Source organism: Notothenia rossii (assembly GCF_949606895.1).
Source record: "Notothenia rossii genome assembly, chromosome: 9".
NCBI classification, from domain to species: Eukaryota; Metazoa; Chordata; class Actinopteri; order Perciformes; family Nototheniidae; genus Notothenia; species Notothenia rossii.
The window spans coordinates 28,076,567-28,089,592 of record NC_136907.1 but is presented as its reverse complement, the minus strand read 5'-3'; the positions used below and the strand labels follow the sequence as shown (position 1 = coordinate 28,089,592).

Below are 13,026 nucleotides of genomic sequence, written 5' to 3'. Positions count from 1 at the left end.
AGCAGAGGGGAAGTTCCCTCCTAGTACATAACGTAAACTTGGCTCCAATAAAGGCATCCGTTGGCACCTCGGTGGACAACAGGAAATCTTTGTTTATCGCAAAACATCCCGTTGTTGGCCTCAGGGTGTATGACCCTTCATGCTGTACGGCGGCAGAGCGTCATATAGCAGCCGCAGTGTTTACTGAACAAAGCTGCCGTATCCTTAAGATAAACAATGAAGGCATGAAGTATGGGTGTATATGTAGTTCTGCGTCAGACCCGCAGGACCCCGTCTGTTTGTCAAAGTGCCTTTTGGTATGTATTGTTTAAAATAACTGTAGACTTCGTGTCTGACTCCCCTATGTTCATGGGCCACAACACCTAAAGATAGAAGTAGGCAAAACAAATACAATTCATTGTATAGTGCCATATTAATTCCAAGAGCTGTCAAAACTGTCACATTATGAAGACAAAACTTGAACACAACGTCAGAGCTCTTGAATCTGTTTAGTCGACCCAGTCAATGGGTTTTTATTGTGTTTCCAGCAACAGATCCATTTCATTCACAGTGAGAGTTCAACACATTTCCATTTCCATACACGACTACATCCTTACATACTTTAGGGCTATATACCAGAGAATGGGTATATGGTTGGGTAAATACATGTTAAACAGCAGAACATCCTAGATCTCTTTTATTGCATCTGCTATCAGTTGATTCTACAATGATTTGGGGGAATACAAGGCTAAGAAAGACTAAAGAAGTTACATTTTGAGAATATTTAATAGACTATCACTTTTGTTTACTTCTGTAGATCGACATAAAAATACAAGAAACCATGGTGATTATTATGGTACAGTCAGTTTCACATTTCCATTAAAAATGCACATCTGGAGATGGAGAAAGTCAGTGAGCCTGTACAGTACGAGCAGTACCTGAGGTCAAGTTTTTGGTATCAATATTTGGTACAATCAGTTTTTGGTCAAGGTGCATGTACATCTCATCACTATTTTCACATTATATCTGTGAATTCTCTCCTAACATAAACACCAACAGCTAGTCTTCTCTGTGAAGTTTAGTTATGTCTTCCATATTCTTGGCAGGTTGAGGTGTTGCATTTCTGACACTTGTCCTGCGGATTCGCCTCGGGCGGTGCTCTGAGAACCAGTTGGAGACGGTCATGGCAAGGCGGAGGAATCCCAGGCTGATGCAGTGCACCTCTGAGGTGAGTGGGATGTCAGAAAAGAGGGCGTGGTCCCTGCACATGAGGGCATTGCTGCATTCAAAGTCTTTGACAATGTTCAGGATCTCCTGGCGCTCCGCCTGGCGCATCATCCCTCTGATATTCAGCAGGGTGGAGACGTGCTTCTTCCTGTAGGGAGGAAGGATACAGGGAGGAAGGGGGGTAGACGGGTGTTAATGGAAATTGGCTCTGTTTGGTGTTGCCAAAGGCTGTCATCAGTTTGAGCAACAGTCACATCTCTCTAAGTAATAGCATCTGTTTCTGGGAAGTAACAGAACATTTGGTACCACTTTGGTACAAGAACATCTAATTGATCTAATCACCTCATTACCCCCGCCCCTTTACCCACTTGCGGTTCAAATGCTTTCATGTACGTTCTTCCAGTTTAGCATCATTGTTTAAAATGATTTTTATTTGGACACATTTACAGCTAGACTGTGGCGACGGAATAGTTTTTACCTCCATATTCTGTAAGTGGCTGGCAGAATGATCATTTAACACCCTATGGTTAGACTTGCAGTGCAGACCTGTGACGTTACAGCGGTGAGTAAATATAAAAACCGTTGTTTTTATAGCCTCCAGTCTGCTCTGATACAGCTAGCAGCTCCTAACAGCTCCAACCTGTAAATTCTCGAAGATGCGTTTTTTATGATATGATAAAAAATGGTTAGTGTCTCGCCTGAATAAGTGTTTTTACTTAAAGGTCCCATGTCATGCTTTTCTGGTTATTACCAGTCCCCTTGTGTGTTATGTAGCTTTTTCTGCATGTAAACGGTCTGCAGAGTCACAAACCCTCAAAGTACACCCTGTAGCGAGTAAAACTCTAACACAGAAAAGACCTGTCTATGCTGCCCCAGAACGCCTCGTTGGAGATTTCTCATTTTCCATTGTTTACGTCTTGGGTATAGTGACGTATTTGGGTATAGTTACGTTACGTCCGCGGAGCCGTTAAGTTTGGACCAATCCGCGGACTTCCTCTCACACACACACTCGGCGGGACGTTGCGAGGCTCGCAGCTGCAAGGAGCGAGACAGCGAGACACTGCGGAACTCAGCCTGGGAACACACACAAACTCCCAGCCAGGCTGCGGGTGTGTGTGTGTTTCGGGCTGGGTTTCGCTGTGTCTCGCTGTCTCGCAGACGGCCACTGGGCTCACAGGGAAGGGGGGGTGGGGCAGGAGCTCCAACAAGCTGTTTACGACAGAGAGTGAATACACATACTATACAGAGATGCTGTATTTGAAAACAATGTGAGTTTGGAAAATTGCACAATATAAATCTATTTTAGCATACTTCAACAATGGAATTATGATCAGTAGAAATGGCCATGACATGGGACCTTTAATAACAGTTCATTCAAAAGCCAAAAAAATTGTTCTTTGGCAAGTAATGTTGATAAAGCTGGCAACGGCATAACAAAGTAATAGCACTTACGCTCTAACAGGGAGTACCAACACATATTAAGGCAGTGTGCAAGCGCCCTAGCACTAGCAGGCAAAGCATTAAGTAAATAAAGCATTTGTAAATTGTTTGAAGATAAATCTATTGGCATTTAAGTACATATTTAGATACGTAGGTAGGATCTCTGTTTAGAGGATTCAATTGTATGCCCATGTGTATGCGCACATGTGCATGAATGGAGGCTGGCAGTCTTTGATCTCCTAAAATACCAGCAGGGGATACCATACAGTAAACAGAAGGGGTGAGTCAAGCAGTGAGTTAGCATGTCCGTTCTGAACTTCTATGTTTTTCTCTCCTCTTCCACACCTCTCCCTCTTTGTGGCACCAGTCTGTCTCCTGCAGGGTGGCAGGAACAGGAAGTACTCGGCAGCAGCTTCCTGTCTGCTCCGTGGAGGGTTATGCGTCACACGCGGCCGTAGGTTGACAACGGTCACCTTAATCTGTGCACAAACAGCCCCCCTGCCCCCTCACTCCCAAAGGCCTCCCGGCCACATCCATTCTCAAAACAGACCCACACTCGTCTCCAAATATAGCAACGTTAATGTACGCAAGATATGGTTCCACGCTCCTTTTCCTTGTTTTGATCCTTTGTGACCAAAAAAAAGCTAAAAACAAAACATATCTAATCTGACTTTTTTCCTTGCTAAGTGCCAAAAACAGAGAACTGTGAAAATGCAGCAATAAGCATAAAAGAAAATAGGACCTTCGGGGGTACAGTAGAGAGAAAATCTGTTTTTATAGATGCTTCCTGGTTGCAAAATAATAGTTCCAACACTGTCACTTTGTTAGACCTTACCGTATATCTGGAAACTCTTTCACTAGGACAGCGACTTCCATCTGGATGGAGGGAGTGTCCTCCAGGAGGATGATGTCAGCTAGGTGGCAGATGACGCTGTCTAACCAGGATGAACTTGATTCCTGAAGCAGAGTGTAGAAAAGCAGAGGACAAACTGTTTTATTATTGTGCAACAGATGTTTTCCTTACCATAAGGAAACTTAAAATGTATCGATAAATTGGAATCTGTTTGGAAATGTGGTCAACTATACTGCATTCGTAAACACTGTTCATCAAAAGGTTTCTTTTAAAGATAAGGCATGTCTACCCATGAACAATCAACCCTTCAGGGGAAACACAGATTAATATCGTTAAAGGCCAGAGGCCAAACATTAAGGTGATTTACTGAGTGAAAAACAAAACTCCACCTCTGTTTTTCTGGGTCATGTTTTTCTTCAAACACTCAGGAAAAATAAATTCTTTGGCTTGGCATGCACTAAAAATAACGACGTCTTTTTTAGACAGGCATGAACCCCCCCCCCCTCTAGTTTCCACAGACACTTCATCCCGCTCCTCTGCGCAAAAAGGCCATCAAGGCCATCCCAGAGCCACATCAAAGCTGGCCAGCTGACAGGAACAGGAAGTTCCTTCTGAACACAGCAGCTTCCTGTTGTCAGCCGAGGTGACGGACACTTGTTTGAACTCGCTCACAGAAAGGGGGCAAATGCCACGCTGTCAGGTCTCGTTGTTTTACACCCTCTTCCCTCCTCTGACGAGTGCTAACGTAAGCCTGCTTCATCCATCTCCATCTCACTGACGGCAGCCATTTTTCAGAGCTCAGTCCTGTATCAACAGTGTGAGTTATTCCTGACCTCGGAAGCTAGGGGGTCAGGCTCCATTTACAACCAACAGACTCTGCACTCCCGGCGCCAGCTCTGCTCAGTGTTTTTGAGAATCAGCATATTGGAATTATCTACAATGCTCAGCATCTCCTGAGAAGCAATTATTAGCTCTGTTTTGTTGAAATGGGTTTTGGTCTCCTTCTAGAACCTTACTGTACTTGGCCACACTAAAGAGTTAAATCCGACTTTAAAGACAATGTCTGAATAATTTATAAATGTAATGTTTTGAGTGAAGTCCAGACTTACCAGATCCTTAAAGAGTCCTTTGAGCTGTTTGGCTTCATCTTGCAGACGGAAAGCCATCCTCTTTCTCATTTTGGAGGATGTGCAGATTATCCGTCCCCTCATGATGGCGCGGACATACTCCACCAGGACCCGCCGGTGCACCTCTCCCACCAGCGTCTGTCAGGCATTCAGAAAAACAAATCACTGACATATCACCTTCTGTTACATGTAACCTTTTAACACAAGTTTTTAATTATTTTATCAAAGAAATGTTACCTGGTAAGGTGGAGGGTCCATCCTCCTGAACTTCTTGAAGTGTTGTTTGATGCTGGCTTCGATGGCCTCAAAGGCCTCCGTGTTGTTCAGCCATTTCCTCTTTATCAGTTTCTCCAGGAAAGGCTGAGACAACAACACACAAGTTCTGTTTAACAGAGTACGACATCACAGTACATTTACTCAAGTTAAGTGCAATGTAAAGGTAATTTACTTCGACTCAATTAAAATTCTTTATTATCACCAAAAAAGTAAAATTGAATGTAATAAAATTATCCAATGGCTGTAGTTACTTTGTAGAATGAGATTTTCCAACAAAAAATATCATATAAGATATTAATCATTACTTAAATCAAGCTATAAACAACTAAATGCTGCTTACAGGCTTTTGCAGTGACTGTAATCAAATAATGAACATGTAATGCTGCCGGGGGTCCTTAGGCTTCATCACTGCAAAATGTAATACTTATCTTTACTTCATTTGAAATGAAACATGTTTTCGGTTTCCCTAACTGTTGGAGTTGGCAGGCACATAACTCAATTGGTACTGACATTAGTACATTTTTAGGTTGTAGGATTGCTACTTTTACTTATTTAGTAATCGGAACACTTTTTCCAGTTCTAAACAGCAGACATGGATCGTTTGAAATTGAGAAACCCACATATTACTTTCTGTTTCAATAAAATACGTTTACGGGATTTTTTCAAATGTGTCATCCCACTGGTACGTTGTCATATTTCCTGGCCATGAAGAATTTGCTTGTGTCTTACTCACCCTGATGTTCTCGAACAGCCTTTCTGTCAGCACCCTCACTGACTGGTTGATGATGCGGTCCAGGGAGGAGTTGGCTCTCTGTGCAGTGTCCTCGCTGCCCTGTGGGTCACACTGCCTGCAGCGCTCCACTAAGGATCTACACAGGAGACATGAAGCTAAACCTTCAGAAAATGACTGCAGACAAATCCCCAAATGTATATTTCTAGCTCAATAAAAAATATTTTGTCTACCTGAGAGGAGGGCAGCAGTTGACCACAGATATGGTTCTGGACACATATCCGTCCCCTCGTTCTCCGAATTCTTCCTGAGTATCATGAAACATCTCCACCTTCCTCTGGAAACTGGACAGAGTTTAAAAAAAAAACATGCTGAATGCTAAAACAATCAATAAATGGACACTCCTGTCCTGTCCTGTCAAAACACTGCTTAGGATTGAAGACATCCTTAAATCAATAAAAATACCAGCATATTAAATAAAGGCCTGATTAGATAAAGAATAACAAATGTATTATTTTTAGTAAATGCAGATCACACCATTTTTCACACCAAATGTACAATTGAGTGCAATTATTTCACCTTTGTAATAATAATAATAACACTCACTAGTAGAGAAAGTCAGCCAGACCAACGAGACTGCAGCGAGCCACTCTTGCCCCCAGAAACTGGTTCACAGATGTAGATCGGTCCAAGTCCACCTTCAACCTCTGGAATAGTGAAATACATTAGCGGTAAAACAGCTGTTTCCTAGGCTAAAAAGAAATTTACTAAAATCCCCAGTGAAAACAACATGTGACCTGTACCTGGATGACTGAGCGTGCCAGGTGGGACTGATACTCCTCTATGTGCAGAGTCTGGGCCCATCGTCTCTCCTCCTCATCCAGAACCTGAATCAACTCTATTGTCACCTTCTCCTGAAAATCACAGAGTAAAATATAAATGTGAATCCAGATTTTCAACAAAAAAAAACACAGCTGTGTTGAGAGAACATTTCTTACCCTGACGATGCTGATGCAGTCTTCCTCCAGCCTCTGCACTGTGTCTTGGGGCAGAATGGGCTCCAGTGGAGAGTAGTTGATGGGTGTCTTTGTCCCGATGGTTCCCAGCACATCCCTGGTAGAACATTTGAAATAATTTCTAAACCAGTCCAGTTTCCATGTTTGCTACAGTTGAATACATCATTATTGCATATGGATGTCCACAGCCTTACCTGTTGTAGATGTTGTAGAACCAGTCCAGTAAAGAGTAGACATCGGTGATCTGCAGCGGTCCGCTGGTGATGCTCCGAAGACGTTTGGCCACGGCGCGATGGTAGCTATCCACATACACCTGGAAAGCAGCAAACTCCTCTGGGTAAATGGACACAGCATTCCTCCTCGCTGCGTCCAGGTCATCCACCATGCGAGTCCTCAAGCGTTCCAGGTATAAGGCGAGCTGACCCGCCTGGGTGTCCACCTCATGGGGCAGGCTCCAGTCTGCGGCCTCCATCACAGCCTGCCTCCACTTCAGCTTCAGTTTCCGAGGACGATGGCTGGAATGGATCTGGAGACCTTCTTGCTCTGGCTTGGTTACCTCTCTCAGGGCCCAGGTAGCATCGGCATGCTCCTCCTGTTGGATCACCAGCACCACCAGCCCCAGGTTTGGACCCGCACTGGGCTGGCGGAGGGACTCCCGCACGACGTCCCACATCTCTTTTTGCAGGGCCTCATACAGGAGCTCCACGTCCTTTGCCTTCCGCACGCCTGAGTCCAGTGTTGCGTTGGAGCTGAGGGAGTCGTCTAAGGATGAGGACGATAAGGTATTCATGCCAGGAGGGGTGCTGGGAGAAAGAGTTGGAGTAGGGGTGGAACTAGTTGTGGTTGTAAGGTGAGACAGCAGCTCACACTCGCGCTCCAGCTCCTGAATGTGTGTGTCGGCCAGGAGAAGATCCCTGTGGTTGACCAACTGCAGGATCTCTAGTACTGTGGGCAGCAAGAGGAGAAAACACAGCTATTTTTATTTGTCACAAAATTAAGGGTTAACTAACAAACTGGGAAAGGATGTGTTTTTTTCTTTATTGAGTGGTGTGCATGTGCCTGACTGACAAACAGGGCTATTTGTTGCTCATCCTGCACACTCTTCTATTCCTATAGGTCCCCTGTGGAGTTTGTGAACAGTAGCTTGGTTGAACTTCTATCTAAAAGCAACCTGGGGTTGGAGGAAGTGTGGTCATTTCCTGGTTCACAGTCTGGTGGTGATTGAACCCAGTGACTCAGGGACCTGGGGACCTCTCGGCCTCACGAGAGAGTTGTCTAGGATTGGAGGAAGTGCTGCTGAAGCTTAACCAGGAAGAGCTATGTTCTCCAATGTAATGGGAACTCCTGACAAAAGGTGTGTTTTTTTTTAATCAGGACCTGGAGTGTTTACACCTGATGCTTCCTTGATTGTTACCTGAGAGGGGCTCTCTGGTTACCACCACTGGCTCCTCCTCATCTGTTTCCTCATCAGCCTCTTGGGATGCCTTGTCTGACATGGACTCCCTCTTCAGCTTGCCCAGACTCACCATCCTGAGGAAGGAGGGCTGCCTGGAAGCGTCCGCCTCGCACTCTGTGCTCAGGTTTCCGCAGGGCAGGCTTTCTCTGCGCTCTTCCTTACGTCGACCTGTGAAGCTGAACAGTGCAGAGCAGCAACCAACAACATGAATGACTGCAGAAGAAAAGACACAATGATTCTTAACATAAAAGGGTTACTTCCATACATCGCTGCATCTATGGGACTTGAGGCTTTATTGTACTCTACTCAGTATGCTTGGAATGCAGCACACATCTGTTAAACCGTGCGCATGTCTTGGTTAAATATAGTCCCTTTGAGTAAGCAAGTCATCAACAAATCAGGGTAAAACAAAAGAGGTAATGCATATTACATAACTCCGCAGGAAATAAGCTAACTATATATTCTATTCTATAACAGTCCACGGGAGTAATAAGGGATTTTCCTTCTCTCACCTTCTCCTCTGGGACTTTGAGGCTAATTCAACACACTATAAAAACTACTGTTGTGCTACCATTCAAAAATGCCTTGACTCGCTTATGTGTCTTTCCTATCATAGTTACATCACTCCTTTATTTGGATTCTGATTACCTTTCATTGATGTTTTAGGATATTATTAGCTGTTTTTTAAACGATCTTGCTTTTATTTGCAGACAACCTTTATTCTTATCTTTATTCTACTCCATCAGAGAATGGTTGATGGTGGATTGTAGCGGGGCCCTTACAAAAGCATTACAAATGCATTTCCCTTTTTAATCTTAAGAAATTAGTTAGACGCCCAGTCCCAAACTGTTCAATCAGCTCCCCTCTTACAAAAACAGTTTCTTCCTGTCAGCAACTGGCCTCGTTAACAAGGCCCCGGACCACCACTGAAAAGGATTCCCAACCCCTCCCATAGACACTATGCCTTACATTTACACACATCATCAGAAATACTGCGAACCTTGCACGTTCCTTTGTATATGTTGTACTTTCCTGTTCAATGCTTCCTATTTAAAACCACACTGTTCTCTTTTTTAAACTTAAAGTAATTTGCCATACTTTTCTTTAATTTTATTTCCTTTTATACATTTATTTAAAACAAATTAAATACATTTTTATGAATTGTATATATTTCTTTAAAAGTCTATATTCACTCCTTTTTTACACCCTCATTCGTTTGCTGTGTTTATGTATGCAACGTTATACACTAAAGCAAATTCATGCGTAAACCTACTTGGCAATAAACCAGATTTCTGATTCTGATCCTAATTTGGTTATTTGTGTTTACACACTATATATAACAATAATACCTTATACAACTTTCACTCATTCTGTGTGCACTCCAAAAGAGTATCCTCCACAGCTGCAAATGTTTTCTCTTTGTTTTAGAACTTCTTTACAATTCATTGACCTACAGCTAGCGGCTAAAATGTTTTGTCCCCCCCTCCCCCTCCTCACCGGAGCAGGGACATAATTCCTTCAGAGCCCCTGCGCAGTCCTTTCCTTTTCTCCCTCTCTGGTGGGAGACTGTTTGAGTTTCCAGGGCTGAAGTGAGGGGAGTTGCCCCCCCATACATTGCGTCCCGATATGCGCAGCCCCTTCCCCAGTTTTCCCAGGGTTTTAAGCGGCGACACTCCACAGATCCGCTCCAGGGTCCCCCTTAAGGGCTTCCCTTTAGGGTTCCCCGCCCCGTGCCTCTCTGCGTTCACCTCGTTCTCCTCCTCTTCTCCATCGCGGGTGGACCTCAGCTGGAGGTTCCCCCTGACCTCCCCCATGAAGAGGCCCATGTCACCATCCTTCCTCTCATCCTCATTCAGGTCAATGTCCTCGAAAGGGTTTAAGTTCTTGTTCAGCTCCTTCAGGTCGTTCAGGTTCTGGAGGTCCAGGTCCAGCCGGGGCAGGATCAGCTCTCCGTTCGCTCGGGGGAACTCCTGGGAGCTCTTGGACCGTCCCGGGAGCTTCTTCAGAATCGGCATTGTTGTACTTGAGAGTTTACCAAACTGCCAAACAAGGACAACGTCAGATTTAGTCATAATGTTCATTATTAGCAAGGTCAACTACACTGAAAAACTGAAATGTGACTTTAATTACATGTATTATGTCAACAGATTTCACATACCTGCATTAGGTTAGTTGGAAAATAACATTAAGTTGAACCTATTTCATATTTTTTATTCAAATGTAATATTATTGCTTTCAATTAACCTAATAGAGTTGTGTGAAAACATAATACATTTAATTAAAGTCAACGTTTCCCTTTTCAGTGTATATTAGCATCTGCTTATCAAATTGACTTCAGAAATAATGCTTGCTCAGACTCTATTAGAGACTTTTTGGTCATTTATAACATGACACATAATCCTGTGTGGCAACACTTACACCACAGAGCTTTAATAAGCAGGATATCCTACAAAATACCTGTAAATCCCTGTGCAGAAGACATGTCTCCATCCTCTCAGTGTATCGGAAATTGAACTTGTGGAAAACTTTTTCTGCTGGTGCACCAGCCATCAGACGGTTTATATATAGTTGGAAGCAAAAACATCCGTTCACATGATGGTTATGCAAGGCACTTTACTAAGTCAATAAGGAAATATGTATTCAAAATATTTCTGCCTGTTCACATGCTGAACAACAGCTTATATAAATATTATAATAGTTAATATTATAAGAATTAATGATGTGTGTCTTTCTCCTGCTTATTGGAGGAATGTGTGAATCCATTTTAGAAATCAGATGAGCCCAACTTTAATAAAAATAGATACTCAAAAAGCACAAAACAAACATAATTATATGCATCTCAAGAGACGTTTGGGGTCAAATAATCACAAAAGAAGGTGAAACCAGTCAGATGATGCCAAAATATTCCTTGTTGGAATGTTAAATATTGAATCTCAGTCGTACTTGCTATACCACCCTGCTCAACATATAATGATTATTATAAATTATAGAAATAATGTCCTGTTTTCACATTAACAACTACATGTTCTGATTCACATCAGAATTGCTCTGCTTCAAAGTCTTTATTTACTTAAAACATATTTTGTTTTCTGTGCTTCAGCTAAATCCTGAGTTACCATTATTTGCATAAATGCATTCCAACCAAAGCTAACATAAATCTGAGTTTGACAAACCAAGTGATCATTTCACTATTCATCTCTATGTTTCAGCAAACACTGTTCAAAGAATACAGACTTGTTTTACAAGCTACAAGCTACACTGTAGCTTTGGATGAGTGTCAGACGGAAGTCTGGTGTTAGCTTTAAATGTTATCTCTTCACAACACAAGCACAGGAGGATTGATTACATCCAGTTTCAATTTACAGTAAGTGCGCATGTAAGAGGCAAATGAAGCTATCATTTAAATTGGTGTTTGACATTAGAGAGCTTAGTAGTCACAACATCTCCGAAACACTTGACATAAAGCATTTGAAACACTAGATGTTATCCAAAAAAGAACGATAAATAAAGTTTGACTAATAATACAAAAGCATTATGTTTACGCCTCAACTCATCAATTTAGAAATAATCTTAGGGTGTGGGAAATTAAATATGCTGTATTTCTCTCTCAAATAGGGTATAGCAACAAACTAAAAATGTCTTAGCATTTGAATGTTTAGGTCACCATGTGGAGAGATATAAATGTATCCATGACAAATAGAAGAGATGGAATTGTTATTTTGATAAAAGCTGATCTTCTTCAAAATGACTGCCATGAAACAGACCTCAGACCTCTGAGTGTCCCATTTCCACATCGTTCAGGTTTGGTGATCATCTCTGTGTATTTGTCTCTGTTAATATAGAATCTGGGAGCAAACTCTTTAAAACTCAACATCAGCTTCAGCTAGACATCTTCTCATTGCTGTATAAAGGTAACTCATCTTCTATACTGCTCATCAGATGGTGGAGGACAGGGAAACACTTGATGGTTGTAAAAAGGTTTACAACCCTTTTCAAGCAAAACAGTTCCTTGAGAGAACAAAAGGTGACATGAAGAAAGCAGACATTATGAGGGCCTCTTCGTCATTATAGAACAATTCAAACAATTCAGCTCTCATTATGTTCACACACTTAGTAATCTAAAGTCTAACCAGGATTGGGACAATCACCTTTAAATGTGAGTTTCCACCCTATAAGTAAGTGCAAGTGTGATTATTTTCAGTTATAAGACCAACACTTACACCATGTTTTCCTATTTCTATCAATGCCAAGTGCTGTTTCAAACCTATTTCAAGAACACAAAAAGTCAAGGCACCCATTTCTGTAAGGACAATTAGACTGAAAATGTCTAAACGCAATCATTTCCTACAGAGAAACATTATAATATTGAACATTGACATTAATAATTAATGGTAAGTTCACTGAGTGAAAGAGCAAAACCTGTTATTTCCATGAGCCCAGATGAAAATAAAAGCATCACATTCCAAACTGAAACACTGAGTGTGAGACTTACCTGATGAGATTGCCTTGCACTGTTTCAGTACAATGTCATCCTGGAGTGTGCTGGCGGAGCGGGCTGCCAGGCTGTGGACGCTGTGGATGTGTGTGTGTGACTGATGAGTGTGAGAGCGTGTCTGAGAGTACTCAGTGACTCAAGAGAGCAATGTGGCTGCCTGTGGTTTCCTGACGGCCTCTATTGTGGTGGAAGGTGATATGTTTTCCTGAGGAAAGGCCCGTCCTGTCCTTTCTCCCCCTCCTGTGCCACCGACCCTCCAACCCCCTCCGCACCCCCACGTCCTGCACCCTGGGGACCCTTCTAATTAGGCTAATTGCATTAACGGTGCAGTTTAGGATACAGAGCATTCCTTTGCAGTGTTTAAAGTTTTTATTAGCTCTACACACCCTGTCTGTCTGTCTGTCTGTCTGTCTGTCTGTCTGTTAAT

General features: G+C 42.6%; 1 protein-coding gene across 1 annotated transcript; it reads right to left on the bottom strand.

The window, feature by feature from the left end:
- Nucleotides 1-483: 483 nt before the first annotated feature.
- On the bottom strand, nt 484-12,782 carry exoc3l2a (exocyst complex component 3-like 2a). The gene is made up of 13 exons (XM_079648819.1): nt 12,597-12,782; nt 9,602-10,143; nt 8,063-8,280; nt 6,843-7,593; nt 6,631-6,745; nt 6,436-6,546; nt 6,239-6,339; nt 5,866-5,976; nt 5,636-5,771; nt 4,864-4,986; nt 4,609-4,764; nt 3,482-3,603; nt 484-1,354 (listed from the first exon to the last, which is right to left on the bottom strand). The coding sequence occupies exons 2-13, from the start codon at nt 10,117-10,119 to the stop codon at nt 1,039-1,041; spliced, it is 2,778 nt and encodes a 925-aa protein (XP_079504945.1). The 5' UTR covers nt 10,120-10,143; nt 12,597-12,782; the 3' UTR covers nt 484-1,038.
- Nucleotides 12,783-13,026: the final 244 nt, after the last annotated feature.

What these genes read in the sequence shown, in the direction of transcription:
- exoc3l2a (XM_079648819.1), bottom strand. Translation starts at nt 10,119, where the DNA reads ATGCCGATTCTGAAGAAGCTCCCGGGACGGTCCAAGAGCTCCCAGGAG. An exon ending in AACCAGAGAGCCCCTCTCAG is followed by an intron (nt 7,594 to 8,062) that starts GTAACAATCAAG and finishes TGCTGCCCACAG; the next exon opens with TACTAGAGATCCTGCAGTTG. An exon ending in ACTGCATCAGCATCGTCAGG is followed by an intron (nt 6,547 to 6,630) that starts GTAAGAAATGTT and finishes TGTGATTTTCAG; the next exon opens with GAGAAGGTGACAATAGAGTT.